General features: G+C 41.2%; 1 protein-coding gene across 1 annotated transcript in view; it reads right to left on the reverse strand.

Annotated features, from left to right (window-relative positions):
• ALG13 (ALG13 UDP-N-acetylglucosaminyltransferase subunit) overlaps nucleotides 1-16,679 on the reverse strand; it is a 47,202-nt gene that overhangs the window by 6,478 nt on the left and 24,045 nt on the right. Inside the window, exons 13-28 of the mRNA XM_072122974.1 lie at nucleotides 15,843-15,918; nucleotides 15,640-15,748; nucleotides 15,415-15,479; nucleotides 15,201-15,301; nucleotides 14,688-14,815; nucleotides 14,304-14,341; nucleotides 14,140-14,216; nucleotides 13,918-14,007; nucleotides 13,406-13,562; nucleotides 12,658-12,784; nucleotides 9,580-9,612; nucleotides 9,369-9,424; nucleotides 7,611-7,679; nucleotides 3,260-3,419; nucleotides 2,547-2,639; nucleotides 2,434-2,474 (exon numbers count right to left, since the gene is read on the reverse strand). Of these exons, the coding sequence (XP_071979075.1) occupies nucleotides 2,434-2,474; nucleotides 2,547-2,639; nucleotides 3,260-3,419; nucleotides 7,611-7,679; nucleotides 9,369-9,424; nucleotides 9,580-9,612; nucleotides 12,658-12,784; nucleotides 13,406-13,562; nucleotides 13,918-14,007; nucleotides 14,140-14,216; nucleotides 14,304-14,341; nucleotides 14,688-14,815; nucleotides 15,201-15,301; nucleotides 15,415-15,479; nucleotides 15,640-15,748; nucleotides 15,843-15,918 (1,420 nt within the window). The remainder of the gene's footprint in view (nucleotides 1-2,433; nucleotides 2,475-2,546; nucleotides 2,640-3,259; nucleotides 3,420-7,610; nucleotides 7,680-9,368; nucleotides 9,425-9,579; nucleotides 9,613-12,657; nucleotides 12,785-13,405; nucleotides 13,563-13,917; nucleotides 14,008-14,139; nucleotides 14,217-14,303; nucleotides 14,342-14,687; nucleotides 14,816-15,200; nucleotides 15,302-15,414; nucleotides 15,480-15,639; nucleotides 15,749-15,842; nucleotides 15,919-16,679) is intronic.

Genomic DNA, 16,679 nt, shown 5'->3' on the forward strand with positions numbered 1-16,679 from the left:
GCATAAACCCTACAGCACCTTCTCCAGGGTTCACTGGAATATGAGGAAAAAGGAGAGGTAGAAGGGGACATCATCTACAGTAGCTAACCAACTGTGTCAGAGGCTAGCATGTTGTATGCCTCCAACACACTATATGTCTTCGGAGACATTGTACACAGAAAGATAAGATAATGTGCACCCAACTACACAGATAAACCGCACAGCCGATACACAGAAAAATTAGGTAAGAGCACCAAACAGAGTGCTACAAATGTGCCTAGCTTGCCCTGAGACGCCCCAACTACCACTAAAGATACTACTGAAGAAAAGTGCATCCATTGCAGAACAACGCTAAACACAGTGCACTGAAAAGTTTGTTTGGGTTCAGAAGGGACAGATAGGTGATGGGGAAAAAAATGGAGTGTGAACAGGTGTCATACAGAGAATATAAAGGACACAGGAGGGAACAGATAGGGATCAGACAGTGCAATAGTGATATTGGTGTAACCCCCGCTCCTCTCCATAGGGATATATGGTGCACGGCGCCGTATGCCCTGAAAAAAAAATAGGACATGTCTACAGTACAGGACAGGACAGGAGCAATACCGCTCCTGTAGGGCGCCGCGCGCCCATTGTCGTCTATGGGGGACGTATATCGGCCGTATATACATCGGCCGTATATACGTCCCCCTTGCGGTAGTGTGAATGCAGCCTAACAGTAACGCTCAGCTCCTCTCTCCAGCGATACCAAACCGAAATGTTGCCACTGGAGGTAGGAAGGAGCCGGGTGACGGCAGTAGATTTTCCTGCCTCAGTTTCCTTGAGTCCTATTGCGATATCACCAATGCAACAGGTGTGCCTGCGCCGTAGTAGTATGCCGCAAAGCGCCAAGTGGGTTAAGATGCTTGACAATACACCGATAATGGGTCTATTTCTGCTGTCAATGTACCCGACATGAGGATTCTGAAAAGGACTTAAATGGGACAAACAAATTCATTTTATCATGACACACACACACACACACACACACACACACACACACACTTCAGTGAAAAATATTTTCTCACACATTTTGATCCATTGGGGCTCTTAACCCCTTAACGCTCTGCGCCGTAGCTCTACGGCGCAGAGGTATAAGGGATGTATGAAGAGGGCTCACGGGCTGAGTCCTCTTCATACAGAGGTGGGGGTTTTTGCATATTGCACAAAACCCCCACCGCTAATAACCGCGGTCGGTGCTTGCACCGATCGCGGCTATTAACCCCCTAAACGCGGCCGGCAAAGTCGCCGGCGGCGTTTAAAAGACGGCGGCGCGCGGGCGCCGCCATCTTTTTTCCGATCGCCACGCCCCCGAACGTCATCGGGGGGCGGCGATCGGTTGCCATGGTAGCCTCGTGTCTTCTTTTGACACGAGGCTATCTGGCAGCTGCAGATTCGTTACAATGAGCCAGTGGCTCATTGTAATGAATGTGCTGCAAAAATGCCATATATTGCAATACAGAAGTATTGCAGTATATGGCAGCACCGATCTGACCATCTAGGGTTAATGTACCCTAGATGGTCTAAAAGATAGTGAAAAAAAAAAAGAAAAAAAAAGTTTAAAAAATAAAAAAAATTTATAAAATATTAAAAGTTCAAATCACCCCCCTTTCCCTAGAACGGATATAAAACATAACAAACAGTAAAAATCACAGACATATTAGGTATCACCGCGTCCCAAAATGCCCGATCTATCAAAATATAAAACGGTTACGGCCGGCGGTGACCTCCGAGGCGGGAAATGGCGCCCAAATGTCCGAAATGCGACTTTTACACCTTTTTACATAACATAAAAAATGAAATAAAAAAATGATCAAAATGTCGCACAGACCTCAAAATGGTAGCAATGAAAACGTCGCCTCATTTCGCAAAAAATGACCCCTCATACATCTCCGTGCGCCAAAGTATGAAAAAGTTATTAGCGTCAGAAGATGGCAAAAAATTTGTTCTCTTTTGTACACATTCGTTTAATTTTTGAAAATGTATTAAAACACAATAAAACCTGTATAAATTTGGTATCACCGCGATCGCACCGAACCAAAGAATAAAGTAGGCATGTTATTTGGAGCGAAGAGTGAAAGTCGTAAAAACTGAGCCCACAAGAACGTGACGCACGTGCGTTTTTTTTTCAATTTTTCCACATTTGGAATTTTTTTTCAGCTTCGCAGTACACGGCATGTTAAAATAAATAACATTTCGGGAAATTAAAATTTGTTACGCACAAAATAAGCCCTCACACAGGTCTGTACACGGAAAAATGAAAAAGTTATGGATTTTTGAAGTTGGAGAGTGAGAAATGAGGCGAAAAACCCTCCGTCCTTAAGGGGTTAATGATAGGCAATTCAGCAGCATTAAAATGATAACATTTTAAAAAACAACACACAAAACACATACCCCACAAAAGAACAAACTTACTTGTAAGCCTAGGTTAAAATAATACTGTAGAATCTTTGTGTCTGAAACCAGAAAAAAAAAAATTGAATACCAAATACACACAGACGTATTTTAACAACAGATAAAGTTTTTACCTCTTGGTAGATCATTGCCATTAGGATCACAAGAATAAGGCGGTGGAGGCAGAGGAAGTGCACAATCCCCTATTTCTCCAGGACCAGGCGGAACTGAAAAGCATTAAGAGTTCATAGGGTGAAGACATATTTAAAGTTTTCTAGCTACTGTGGTCTCCTGCTCCTTTAACGCCTCTACGTGCACCCATTTGATTCCCTCCAATCCAAGAGACTGCATGCCCATAGCTATTCTTACACCCCTTTTTAGTTAGCCATTTTCTCTATAGGTAAATCCTTGTTATACAGTCCTTGCTTTGCGTAGTATAGTATTAGTATAGTATACAAAGTCTATACGGACCAGATTCCAATTTTGGCATAAAATGGGTGCTTATCTAGGCAACATAAACCAGTAGAGAGGGCTTATGCAATTTGATCAAAATGTTAATAAGAACCTCAAGTTAGTTTTGTAAATGTAGCCGAGCGGCAATAGATCGTTATATGAATGTGGTCCAGTTCTTATTTTTTCTCTCCCAATGTTGTTTTAAACCTGTAGAGAACAATTGTGCAGTTTTCTTAAAAACCTGTTTCTTCTGTTTCTGGTTACAATCATCAATCTTAATTTTAATGGTACAAGAGCACCATCCAGTGTTTCTGTACACGAACAACCAGTGTATAAACCTAGCAAGGCAGGAGAAGTGAATCCGTGGAGAAGCACAGACTATACAAAGGAATACCTGGTCGTCCTGGGGGAGGCTGTGATACTACCATAGGCTGCACAGCAGTCTGTGGAAGGACAGTGGAGGTAGCAGTCGATGGGACACCCACAGGTGCACTGGAAGAGGTCACGGCTGCTGGGGCTGAATTCACACAAGAGGTAGCTATACCAGATGTAACCTGAAATGAAGTGCAAGCTGCATATAAAAATCAATTTGCCATACTCTAGATCATTTGTTGGAAACGATTCACATGAAGAGTTGCCTCAACAACAAGGCTGCCTCATAACTTCATAGAATGGTGGAAATGCATGAAAACTGTACCTGTACTTGTCACTGCATGTATCATACTACTGACACAGGCAGGTCTGGTAGGACGAAATGTTTTCTTGTCCAACGTTAGCCTGCAAAACTTTAACAGCTAAAAACTAACAATCCGAGAGTGGAAGCCTAGAACACACAACTAGTTGTGTGTACCCTGTTGGAGTTGGGAAGGACGAACTGTACTTTTGCCTTATATTGGTGTGCCCTGTGCTAACAACTAATAACTTACTAATATTTAATAAGCGTGTAATGGCACAGATGATTACCGACACCGCTGGCTCTTGATTGTAATCCCCTGCACATTGGACAAAATTATCTGGACTAGCCCAGAAGGGGTTTCCTCTTCTCTTTCTGCATCTGTCACCCACGGACTATTGGAACTATGTACAGCGCATTACTTTTTGACTATTGTGTGTAGTACCCTTATTGGCTACATTTGTAATCACTTAGATCTGTGGGCTTGCCCGTTCTAGAAGTGGATGTGAAGGAATTGCGTTGGTTTTTTTTTTTTTTTGCTTTTTTTCCTGCAATTCAAGGTCTGCAATTGTACCCTTATTGTTAAGCTTAAAATACATGTTAAGCTGCTAAATAGCTAACAGGAAAAGGTTAGGCTTGCCCCATCTAAGAGAATTTCTTAGCTAGACACCATTGCTACTTGGTTTAGAGTCCCCTTTGGATAAAGCTGGGAGCTTTCAGAGTCACAAATAGGCAATTCGGGTATCTTGGTATCCCAAAAAGGGTGCAATTGCCCTCATTAGGTTGTGACATATAGCAAAAACAAGGTGGATTGGGGAAATGGGTCCCAAAAATGCTCAAAGGAAATCCAGTAAGGGGGGGGGGGGGGGGGGGGGGAATAGACAAATTATGGAAGGCCTCCCCAACTAAAACTAGACAGACCACTTATGAAACAGAGGAAGCAGGCGAGGGAGCTAGGGCCTCATTGGAGGAGCTCCCGGCTGAATTAAAAGAGACCTTAACAGAAATATTGAATGCAGTCAAGGAAACTAAAGTCTCAGTACAGGAATCCAAAGTAGCAATAGACAATTTTTGTCCAGATCTGTTCCCTAAAAACTGAGGTTACAACTTTCAGAAACGAAATCAAGGACACAAGGGAGAAAGTAAAAAAATTTTGAAAAAAAAGCTATAAAGAATTGGAAAAGAATATGAAAGAGATAAAATCAGAAGTAGAAAGGAATAGAAAGGAGAACCGTAGATTACAAGAGAAATTGACCGATCTGGAAGACAGGTCGAGACGGGGCAATATTAGGATTATTGGCCTCCGGGAGGATGAACAAGAAAAGGGACATGGCAGGCAAGATACAAAAATGGCTGACGGATATGTTTGGCAGGAAGGGCTTCTCCACAGTATTTCGAGTGGAGAGGGCTCATCGAGTGCCGGCTAAAAAACTGCCTCCAGGGTCTCCTCCCAGAACCGTCCTGCACAACCTAGCATGGGGAAACAGGCCATGCTAAGTTGCGCAGGCACGCGTGTGCCGGAGAGCTCGGTGACGTCACCGGCTCTCCAGCACTTTAGAATCCAGCACACACACGGGGGCGCGCATGGTGCGCCGAGTTATAAGTTAATATAACTTATAATTCTGCGATGGGGGCTTTGTTATATGCTCTGGCACCAGCTCACCCTGAGCTGGTGCCATGTATATGTGTATAAACCTACCACTTTTAAGTGGTAGGTTTCCTTTAAGCTGTTCATTTCTAGAGATCGAGACTATATTTTGAGACAAAGCCGGGAGAAGGTCTCTGAAGCATTAAAAAGAGATGAAAATCTCTATTTATCTGGACTTCTCTAGAGATATGCAATTGAAGCAGGCAAGTTTCAGGAATGTTAAAAAGACTAATTGAAGCAACACTACAATAAGCTTTAATGTTACCTACTAAACTACGTATACTATATAATGATAAGTCATGGTTCTTTTCCACTGCCCAGGAAGCAACCAACTGGCTAGATCAACAGGGGCTTTAATTTCATTCGGATGTATATCACTCACTGGGGTAACTCTTGTCATAAGGAGGGGAGGAGGGCATTGGAGGTTAGCTTTGAGACCTACCGATTAGGATGTGCCGTGGGTCATTGGCAGAGGGGATGGGGGATAACCGCTGGCTGGTAGATTTGCCTCTATGCTGATGATGTGGTGCTGTATCTGAGTAATTCTCCCAACTTTATCCCGAACGCAATTCAACTTGTGGAGGAATTTGGGGCGCTATCTGGCCTTAAGATAAATTGGGGCAAATCTAACCTATTGCCCTTGGATAGGGAAGTTAAAGAGTGGGTGATAAAAGAGGAATCTGAGATGTGTCGATAATTTTAGATACTTGGGGATAGAGGTGTCCTCTAAAATTAAAGAGCTTTTTGAACTAAACTTAGACCCGCTGGAATGCTGTACTCCTTTCCAGAGCTGACAAGATAGCACTGATAAAGATGGTCGTTTTACCCCAAATCCTTTATTTTTTTTATTTTAATTTTTTTTTTTGTATCGGCGGCCTCCATATGGATAGATATCTCCTTAATAAGGGAGAAAAGAGTTAGAATTAAGCTGGAATATTTGTAAAAGCCTCTTGGGGGGGGGGGGGGGCTAGGAATATCATTTTTTCAGGGTTAATATTTAGCAGCACAGATGGGACGACTGGTAAACTGGAAGGAGAATGACCTTTGTATGAAATTGATGCAGCTTACAGGAGGGAAATCAGAGTCTAGTCTGGAGTTATTGGAAAGTTCTCTCTTGGGAAAGATAACACCCGGGAAGTGGACTCTTGGGAATACATTGGTGAAAGCCTGGAAAAGCTTTAAGAAAATTTGACAGTTGCAAGGATTCTCATTAGAAACGCCATTATGGGATAATAGTAATTTGGTTGAATTGAAGAAAGTTCCGGACATAACCTTCTGGCAGAAATTATTGATAAAATATTTATCACAAGTAATGGTAGAGGACCAAATATTGTCCTTCTCCGCATTACAAGACAGGTATGGGTTGAAGAAAGAGGATTGGATGCGTTACTGGCAACAAGCACATGCAATTAAATGTAATTCACACTATAGTAAAATTCACCTAGTTACGCACGCATGTTTGGATTTATTTAGAAACTCAGAAAAGCGGAATAAGTATCTTTGATATAGAAATATGCAAGAAATAGTTTCACTAATGGTATTAAACACAAATCACAAAATAAATGGGAAAATATTGTTGGACCTTTTGATAAAAAAAATGGGGAGAGTTACACAAAAATATTAAAAATGGCTCCATTAACCAGAATTATAGGATAATTCATTTTCTTTCGATTCACCAGGTATATTACACACCAAAAGATCTTTTAAAAATGAGGATTAGGGAAAATGCTAATTGCTGGTATTGTCAATTAGCAGATGAGGATTTCTTTCATATGGTTTGGTTATGTCCAGGTATCCAGAATTTTTGGGATGGTATATTGGGGAGATCCCTCTAATAGATAAGGATAAACAGCATTAAAAGATGATCAAGGAATAAAGAGTATCTCATTGGCTTAGGCTGGATTCATACGACCGGTGCCCGCCGTACCGTAGCACGGCGGGCACACGGCAGTGCGCGGGGAGAGGAGGAGGGGGAAAGCACTGCTCACCCCCGCCCCTCTCCATAGGGATACATGGCGCACGGCGCCGTATGCCGTGAAAAAATAGGACATGTCCTATTTTTTCACGGGGTACGGAGCGGTACCGTACCGCTCCCGTAGGGCGCCGCGCGCCCATTGCCGTCTATGGGGGACGTATATCGGCCGTATATACGTCCCCCTTGCGGTCGTGTGAATCCAGCCTTACTGTATAAATATAATGGATAACTGTATAAGCAATGTTTTCTGTATTATGTATATATTTTGCAAAATAAAGAAATATAAAAAAAAAAAAAAAGAAAAAAAAAAAAAAGACACAGGCATAGTCAGGATATCCTCTGGGTATCCACAAGCATCTGGCACTCACAATACCTGGAGGATATGTACCGATTCATGCAGCACTGGTCTTATTCTGTTTTATGGATGTAATATTGGAGCCAAAGTTCACCTGTTCTGTAAACTTATAAGGAACATCATCTTGAGTAGGCACAGTATGGGAGACCTCATCCTGCAAAGACTAACAGATCAATGAAAGAATATTACCAAATTGGGGTCAAAATGCAAAACACCTTAAAATTCTAAGAAACAGCCGCCTTCTCCATGGTAGATCCTCATAGGGTTGCAGATTGTGCAACCGTAAAGGAAATCTACCATCAGACGCAAGCATGACAAGGGACACTTACTCCAGGCACCGTGATCACCGTGAGCCAGAAGGGCAATGGGTGAGCCAGAAGGGCAATGGGTGAGCCAGAAGGGCAATGGGTGTATTAGAAGCCTTCTGTGCGCTGGCTTCACAAGTTGCACTTCTCAGTCTCACTCACCCCCCCCCCCCCCCCCCGCACTGCATTTCCTGTCATCAAGGCCGCAGTGAGCAGAAAATAGGAGGAGTGGAAGGAGCTGCCTCTTCAGTGATGCTGCAGCATGGAGGGGCTCCAATAACACACCCATTGGCTTTCTGGCTCATTAGCACAATTTTAAAAGTGGATTTTAGTTTGAAGTAGGCCATGAACAACAAATCTAGGGAGATTACCACAGTCACTAATGGTAATATCCTGGTTTATCATGCTTGACTTTGATGGTAGATTCCCCAGCAATAATGGATCACATTACAGCATAGCATGCTGAACAGTTCTACCAGTGCCTTGTCAGTGTCATTTTACAGTTGTCTTATTGTTGACAAGGATTCATAGTTCAAGCTAAATGAACCTGACCTGCTTGGAAGGCTACAAAGCAGGACAAAGGCGATGAAAATGTCCCCCAGAGTTCTCTCATGACTGCACAAGTAAAGTCTGAGCGCATGTGCAAGATTTGCAGATTGCCAGGCATTGTCACGCGCAGTATAAACAAATAAGTTACAGGCATCTACAATCAGTGAGGTGCTTAAGTAAAAATGCCCCGTCATTAAAACCTTTTCAGGCCTCATTAAGGGGTTAAACTATACAACCACAAATATATACACTGAATTCTGACAGCTCAGATGACCAATTGTTAAAGGACATTACCATCAGATTACTTGCCTCTCTGTCCCGTCCCCATGCGTATCAGGGTTAATTTCTTATATTCTTGCATGGCCGCAGTTCTGTAAAAAAAAGAAGTTTCTATGATATGCAAATCATCTAGTGTTCCTCTGCAGTGCACCATCAGGCTTCACCGTAATATAATTTATGCACGCCTCAGGCCAATGCCAGTCACGTTCTGCGAGCTGGTGATGTCAGTCTCCCTTTTCAAAACTCGCGCTGGGCAGGAAGCCGTCAGTGAAGGGAATGTTATTACATACACTACGCTGACGCCTTCCTGCCCAGCCAGAGATTTGGAGACAATGACATCACCAGCTTTCAGAACGTGGCTGGCATGGGCCCGGGGCGTGCATAAATTATATTATGGTGGAGTCTGATGGTGCACTGCAGAGGAACACAAGCTAACTCACATATCATATAAACTTTTTTGTAAAGAACTGCGGCCATGTAAGAATATAGGAAATTAAGCCTGATACCACCCTATCCCATCCCCGTGTGTCACCAATGGTCATCTACCCTCAGGTAATCTGATGTTAAACGTCCTCCAAGAAGCACAAAAAAAAAAAATCAGAAACATCCGTAGCCTTTGTCAACAAAGGATAAAGTTTTAGGCCATGTTTAGCTATGAATGAAATACACATAAGTGATCTGAAGCATTTGACCCCAAACCATGTAAGAAGTATAATTACCAGATTCTGAGTGGACTCTGTTGTACTATAGAGAGAAGCATTCTCAAATGCACCATCTGGGGAAAAAGTTAAAACAAATTGTTTAGGGGGGAAAGGGGAAGAAAAAAAAACAAAAAAAACAAACATAAGGGATGTGGGCAACTATGGTTACTGTTCCTTTAATGCAGATGAACTTTGGCAGCGAGATTCACAACAGCAAATATTTACTCACCTGAAGTATAAATGAAGTCTCCATGATACTCTCCTGCAGAAAATAGACAACAACTTACTTATACAGGAAGTAAAGAAGAATAAATATTAACCCCTTGACGCTGAAGCCACTTTTCAGCTTCCCGACACAGATCTGCCCTGTGTCACTAAAAGTGGTTATAACTTTGGGACGCTTTAACATATCCAAGTGATTTTGTGATTGTTTTCTTGTGACACATTACGCTTTATGTTAGTTGAAAAATGTGGCCGATGTGTTCGACGTTTATTTAAAAAAAAATTTGCAAGATTTGAGAAAAAATAAATAAATAAATTTTCGATATTCCGCATTTTGTATACTTTTTCAACACAGTCTGAACACCAGAATTTATGCTGCTTTATATTATGGTATTTATCATTTTCGAAGGATGTTATGAGGCTTAGAATTAAAATTTTTTTACATTTTCATAAAAAACCAAAATCATACTTTTGAAGGACCTGCACATATTCAAGTCACTTTAAGAGACCTAAATAATTAGTAAAACTCCATACATTACACGTAAACCAACTTTAATGAAGTCTGTTAACCCTTTAATTGTTTTCCAGGGATTTCTAAAATCTGTTTTTTGATTGTTTGATTTGTTAATTTTGAAATTACATTTTTTTTTTTTACTAAATGAATGTATTTTTTTTATTTTTATTACTCAGTGGATAAAATACCAAAATGCTGCAAAGTTTGTGTTTTGTAACACAAGTTTTGTTAAGTAACACACTGAACAGGCTGCACATGATCAGTGTGTTACAGCTGGGTCCTGCCTGGAGCCAAAGCACTGATCCACTAGGTCCAATCAACATAACAACTGCCTTACATAAGTGATTGCAGCAAGTAAGGGGTCATCACCGAGTGATTGGAGGAGTAAACTGTAAAGTTGTTGTCACAAGTCGCTTTCGCATGAGTTTTCAGTTCATTTTAAAAAACGCATGCGTTCTTATATGTTTACCATGCGTTTGGCTGCTTTGAACCGGTTTATCTTCATTTCTAGGAGTGTAGGCAGCTGTGAAACCGATTAAAACCAGCCTAATGCTTACAAAAACATATCAGTTTAACCCCTTCCCGCTGCGGCCCTTTTTCGATTTTGCGTTTTCATTTTTCACTCCCCACATTCAAAAATCTGTAACTTTTTTATTTTTCCATGTACAGAGCTGTGTGACGACTTATTTTCTGCGTAACAAAATTACACTTCAAAATGGTGGTAATTAATATTCCATGCCGTGTACTGGGAAGCGGGAAAAAAATTCCAAATGTAGTGAAATTGGTAAAAAAAAAAAAAAAAAACGCATGTGTTGTATTCTTGTGGGCTTGGGTTTTACGGATTTCACTGTGCGCCCCAAATGACATGTCTACTTTATTCTTTGGGTCAGTGCGATTACGGGGATACCAAATTTGTATAGGTTTTATAATGTTTTCATACATTTAAAAAAATTAAAACTTCCTGTACAAAATTTTTTTGGGGGATTTTGCCATCTTCTGGCGCTAATTACTTTTTCATACTTTGGTGTACGGAGCCGAGGGTGGTATCATTTTTTGCGGATTTTGATTACGTTTACAACGTTATCATTTTTAGGACTGTATGACCTTTTGATCACTTTTTATAGAATTTTAAAAAATTTTTTAAATGGCAAAAAAGTGCCATTTTCGACTTTGGGCGCGATTTTTCGTTACGGGGTTAAACGCAGTGAAAAACCGTTATCATATTTTGATAGACCGGGCATTTTCGGACGCGGCAATACATAATGTGTTTATGATTTTTACTGTTTATATTTATATCAATTCTAGGGAAAGGGGGGGGTGATTAGAATTTTTAGGTTTTTTAATTATAATTTTTTTATTTTTACTATTTTTCAGACTCCCTAGGGTACTTTAACCCTAGGTTGTCTGATCGATCCTACCATATACTGCCATACTACAGTATGGCAGTATATGGGGATTTCACTACTCATACATTACAATGTGCTGACAGCACATTGTAATGAATGGGTTAACCCGAAGTAGCTTCGTGTTCGATGACGTCACGGGGAGCGACGATCCACGGAAAGATGGCGGCGCCCGCGTCATTTTTGGAGCTGCCGGCACCTTTGCCGGCGGCGATCAGCGGTAAGCAGCAAAGACTTACCGGCTATGGAGAGGGCTCGGCCCGCGAGCCCTCTCCATGTACCCGGACCCGACATGTGACGTACTATTAAGCCACATGTCGGGAAGGGGTTAATAAACGGTCCAAGAACTGGTTCAGTTCTGGAGCCAATGTACTACTGCTCCCTGCTACTGACATCTCGTGTTAGCAATTTACTGCCAACCATGACACACTACTATGTCCAATGTCAGGAAGGGGTTAATACTGGGGTGAATTCATAAATGAAAGTATTAATTCCCCACCACCGCTACAGGTCTACTGAGAGGCTCGTGCCTCTCTCTCAGCAAATCAGGTGCAAACTCCACCAGTTCGGTAGAGTTTTCCCCTATAGTCTCCAGTGGAAACTATAGTAAAGTCAGGAGGGGCAGGCGTTCACGCACATGCCTGCCCACCCCACTACCCGACATACCTGGCTGGGGAGGGGGCAAATGTATGTGCCTTTTTTTCCATAAAACTGGCAGAGAATAATTAATCTCTCCCACTGCATTTATTTTGGCTCCCAAATCTAACTCGTAGCGACCTACTGCCAGTAGAGCTTACCGTCATCTGGGTCATTACCAAGCCAAAATATAGAAAACTACAGTGTTCTCTTATGGTAGAAGCAACCAGAAGAATTATTGTATTTTAAATGGAGCACCAGGGGCCAGGCAAGGAAAATGGTGTGCATAAGATTATTAGCAAAAAAAAAAAAAACTTAGAAGGATGATTATGATGATATTTTTAGTCAGCTATTTTAGTCACCATCTGGAATCCTAAAAATTTTTTTTATTAGAAACCTGAAGTTGAAGGAGTGTAATTTAGATTTGCCATTTAATCTGTCAGAAGAGAAGTTTCTACTACAAGTACATAATAAAAAAAAAAAAATAATGATATATAACCATTAACACCAGTCCTGGAAAAAAAAAAATTACCATTATCACTTGGTTCATCAATATCTTCCTCTGATGAATTCAAATTTTGTTTGACAGGGCCAATAGGACCAGGGCTGCTCCTTGTAACCCAAAATGCTTGAGTTGGAACCATTGGACTTCCTGGGTTCTAGGGAGAAAAAAAAAAAAAAAAAAAAAACACACCATCAACCTTTTAAACCATGCAAGGCCCAGTTCACATCTGTTAGGTTTTCTGTGCGTTTCACCACTCCTGGTTTTGGCTCACAATGGAAAGGAGATAACTGAAATAACAGGTGTGAACTGGGCCTTACAGGAGTAGTTTTATAACAATTCAGGGTTCACGCCATGTCACTTCTAAAAATCGCAGGTCTAACTGAAGTAAGCAGCTCCTAGTGATACAGCATATGCATCAGTGTTACACTGCTAGCGTTATCGCAAACCTCCGATAACCCTAACAAACACTGCAGCGCTGTACAAGACCGCCAGACCGCGCTGTAAGAAGCTCCTAGTGCAGTTTTTAGGGGTCTCGTATGAGCTCTGACGACAACAAACTCAGGAAGGAATAGGACCTGCCCTATATTTTGCATATTGGGCAGTGGAATCCATGGCCATGTACATGAGCCCAAGGTAGTAAATGGTGTGTAAACTGTAACGTTCATGTGCAGGGAACCAGAGCCTGTTGGAGGCAAATCTTTGAGCTGGGTCGCTTTCCAATATCTTGGATTGGTATAACATTGGTCCATCTTTAAAAACAGCATATGATACTTACAGATAAAGGGGGGAAAGGCGTTTCGTCTCCTTCCTCAATTTCATAATAAGTTATTGTTTCTTCAAGGCCTCTTTGCTCCTCATCTCTGTCGGACACAAACCCAAACTGACACTCTTTATTCACACAAGGCATCTGCCGTCTACTCCGTGTGTAGGACCTTTGAAAAATGGACAATACACTATAAAGGCATGGGACCAATATTGATTACCTGATCCTAATTCATCATATCAGATAAGATATCAGATGTAAAGTAAAAGCAATGTGTGAATGCAACCTCGCATTCCCACAGGAGGAGGAGGTTCCTTATATTCCTGCAACGGCATACATTGGGAGAACACTATTTATCGTGATGTAAATCAGGAATTCTTTATATGAAATAAATGATAATAGTCTCCCATCGTGGGGGTTTAAGATTTAGGTTTGAGAACAATCTTACGAATGGTCTAGGAATTGTGTCTCATCTAAATACTTTAGAAAAGGTCATCAATATTAGAAGGCGCACTTGTGCTTACCTAGTTCTGTAAGAATAGTTGTCAAAACTTTGATAGCATCTCTTTCCAGGGCTGTGATAAAATGGAATCTCTGGACTCATAATAGTGTGCCTGTTAACATAACAAAGACACTCAAAAAAGTTACAATCTAAATAATTTCAAAAGACATCTTGTTTAAGGCACATTTTTCACATTTAAAATCAGTTAAAGCCATTGGAAAAGATCCATATTAAGAATGCTTACTTTGGGATTCCAAAGCTACGACGATGAGCAGTCTGTGCTGGTCTGAAATGTTCATAAGAAGCAAGACTGGCCGCAGTCTACATACAAAGAAAACAAGAAGGTCAGAGGTTGCAAGAGGTCACCCCAGTATTATAAACCATCCTGCAAATCTCCTTTCCACAAACCTTTTTGAACAGCCTCTTCCGAGATTTAAGATCAAGGTCTAAAACAGCAAGGAATAGAAAAGCTCAGTGGGTTTATATATTTAGTTGATTTAAAATGCAATTTATAAAAACATTCTATGACATTCGCTATAAACTTCAACTGCTTATTCAATTGCCAGAGGTTATAAACTAGTTTCTTGTTCTCAAGTTAAATTCATTTGCAAGTCGCAACAGCTATATTTTGTCTAATGCCAGACAAATTTGTAGCCCCCGTGACCAAAATTTTGAACAATAAAGCTAGAGAGCTTCACCAGAAGTCACAGTGGGTAAAGATCCGTTTGTAACTTGGGGCCCGCTGTAAGTCGAGGTGAGGAACTGCCTGGACTGAAGAATTTTTATACAAACCAATGTCATTCTGGTAACCAGCTGCAATCTTCTGGTAGTTGCTTCCTTTGCGGTTAGTTGTTGAATTCCAAGCCGGAACAGGATTCACTTGAGTAACAGGCTTTAAGTTAACAAGTTGGACGATGTGCCTATAAAGCAATAGGTGTTAATTTAGACTTTATATGTACTATAGATTGTCACCATGTATCATGCGCATTGCACCATCAAGGTCTTTGGAAGCTGCACCAGAGGTTAGAGCCACTACAGAGACATTTAGCTCCGTTTTATATGTTGCAGAACTACTGACTGGTAGGGCCTGGTGTCAACAACCAACTAGTGTTGGCCCACCGAGGGGATAAGCTATCAATAGCAATAACAGAGCAATTTCTCTTAAAATTTATTCTCGCTTGACCCCAGTTAACTCAAGTTAATTTCTGACCCTTATTTCAAGCCTTTTTAAATGTAGTGTGTAGTTGTAAAAGGTCATCTTTGACAATGCTGCAAGTTCTGCAGCCACCACCATTGATTACTTACTTTTCTGCCAGTTCTTCAATAAATACTGTAACAGAATTGGTGTCTTGACCAACTTCTTGTATATGAGCATTGTAATATCGCCCACCAGGCTCTAAACGCACCTATCAATAATAATAAAAAAAAACCATTTTTTTGTAACTTACGTGCTAATTTTTAGAACATGTTCAAGGTTTAAAGATCCGCAAAGTTGATTTTTACAAAGAGGGTCACTCACCTGACACTTATCACCCAGACAGTAATGCCTTCCAGCATACACCATATACTCGGTTTTCTGAAGCTCTACAATCCAGAACAAATATGTAAAGGGTGAGGGGTTTGACAAGAGCAAAATACTGGATAGGTTCCCATTTATATGTACAAAATGTCCATCACAATAACCATATGAAATGTCTATAAATTGACAGTAATAAGACTAATTGGCAGGTTTTGGCACACTTGCCTTTTCTGCTGTCCAACCAGACATCAAATTCTACATTCCTGTAAATTTCTGGATCAAGTGCCTTCAAGACCTTGTATGGGAATGGCATCTTATTTGGGTTTTCCGTAGTCTAAAGAACAAAATAATGCCATATTTGAGTGCCTATAGAAGAAGGCAATTGTAACGACATGTTGCAGTGGCATCCCCACCACCACCGTCCCCACCTTCACTTCCTCTGTGCTTTGCCTTGTTTTCTCCTCATTGGAATTGTCAACCTCTTTTTTCTCCCAATCGTCTTGCCTACAAAGACACATGATTCCAGCTCTTGAAACTTTTAAACATTAAACAAAAACACAGACAGGGAAGGAGATAAATGAAAAAAAAAAATTAAGCCTTGATATGTATGTTCATTGAAAGATCTTAAGAAGCTTAGGACTTGTAGCATGACAAGAAATCGACACCTTGCCTTTCTTTTGGCTTCCTCCCTCCATTTGGGTCTATAGAAGAGACGCGAAAAGGTGGGGGGGGGGGGGAGGAAGCCAAGCAGGTAGCCTTTGGTCCATATGGATAAAGCCACACGTGCAACCACCTCTCATCTTAGCAAATAAAAGATCTGGGTCAGAGAACACCAAGGTTACGGCCACACATGGTGCTTGCATTGGGTTTACAAACGTGAGTAGGCCATAGATCGCCTATGCATTTCCATGAAACACTTGAATGGTAACCAGCAAAGAGAGTCTTGCATTTAAACAATGAAATCAAATATGGAAACGCACGTTTGACCACACCCTGACCACTCCAGCTGGGTAAGAAGAGCCAATGGTCACGGAAACCATAGCGTCCAATTGCTGGCCTAGCTAACAGATGCTAGCAAGATTTACACACATCACATGTGAAACTACAGCATGGAGGGCTCTGGTAAAATCCCAAGGAGCCCTACTAGCTAATTAGCATAATTTTAACAGTAGATTTTAGAAGAAGGGGGGGGGGGCATAGATGACAAATAGAAGATCACCAGTGTCATGGTTCCTGGTAGATCATGCTTGATGGTAGATTTAATT

This window comes from Engystomops pustulosus, chromosome 9, assembly GCF_040894005.1.
Source record: "Engystomops pustulosus chromosome 9, aEngPut4.maternal, whole genome shotgun sequence".
Classification (NCBI taxonomy): Eukaryota; Metazoa; Chordata; class Amphibia; order Anura; family Leptodactylidae; genus Engystomops; species Engystomops pustulosus.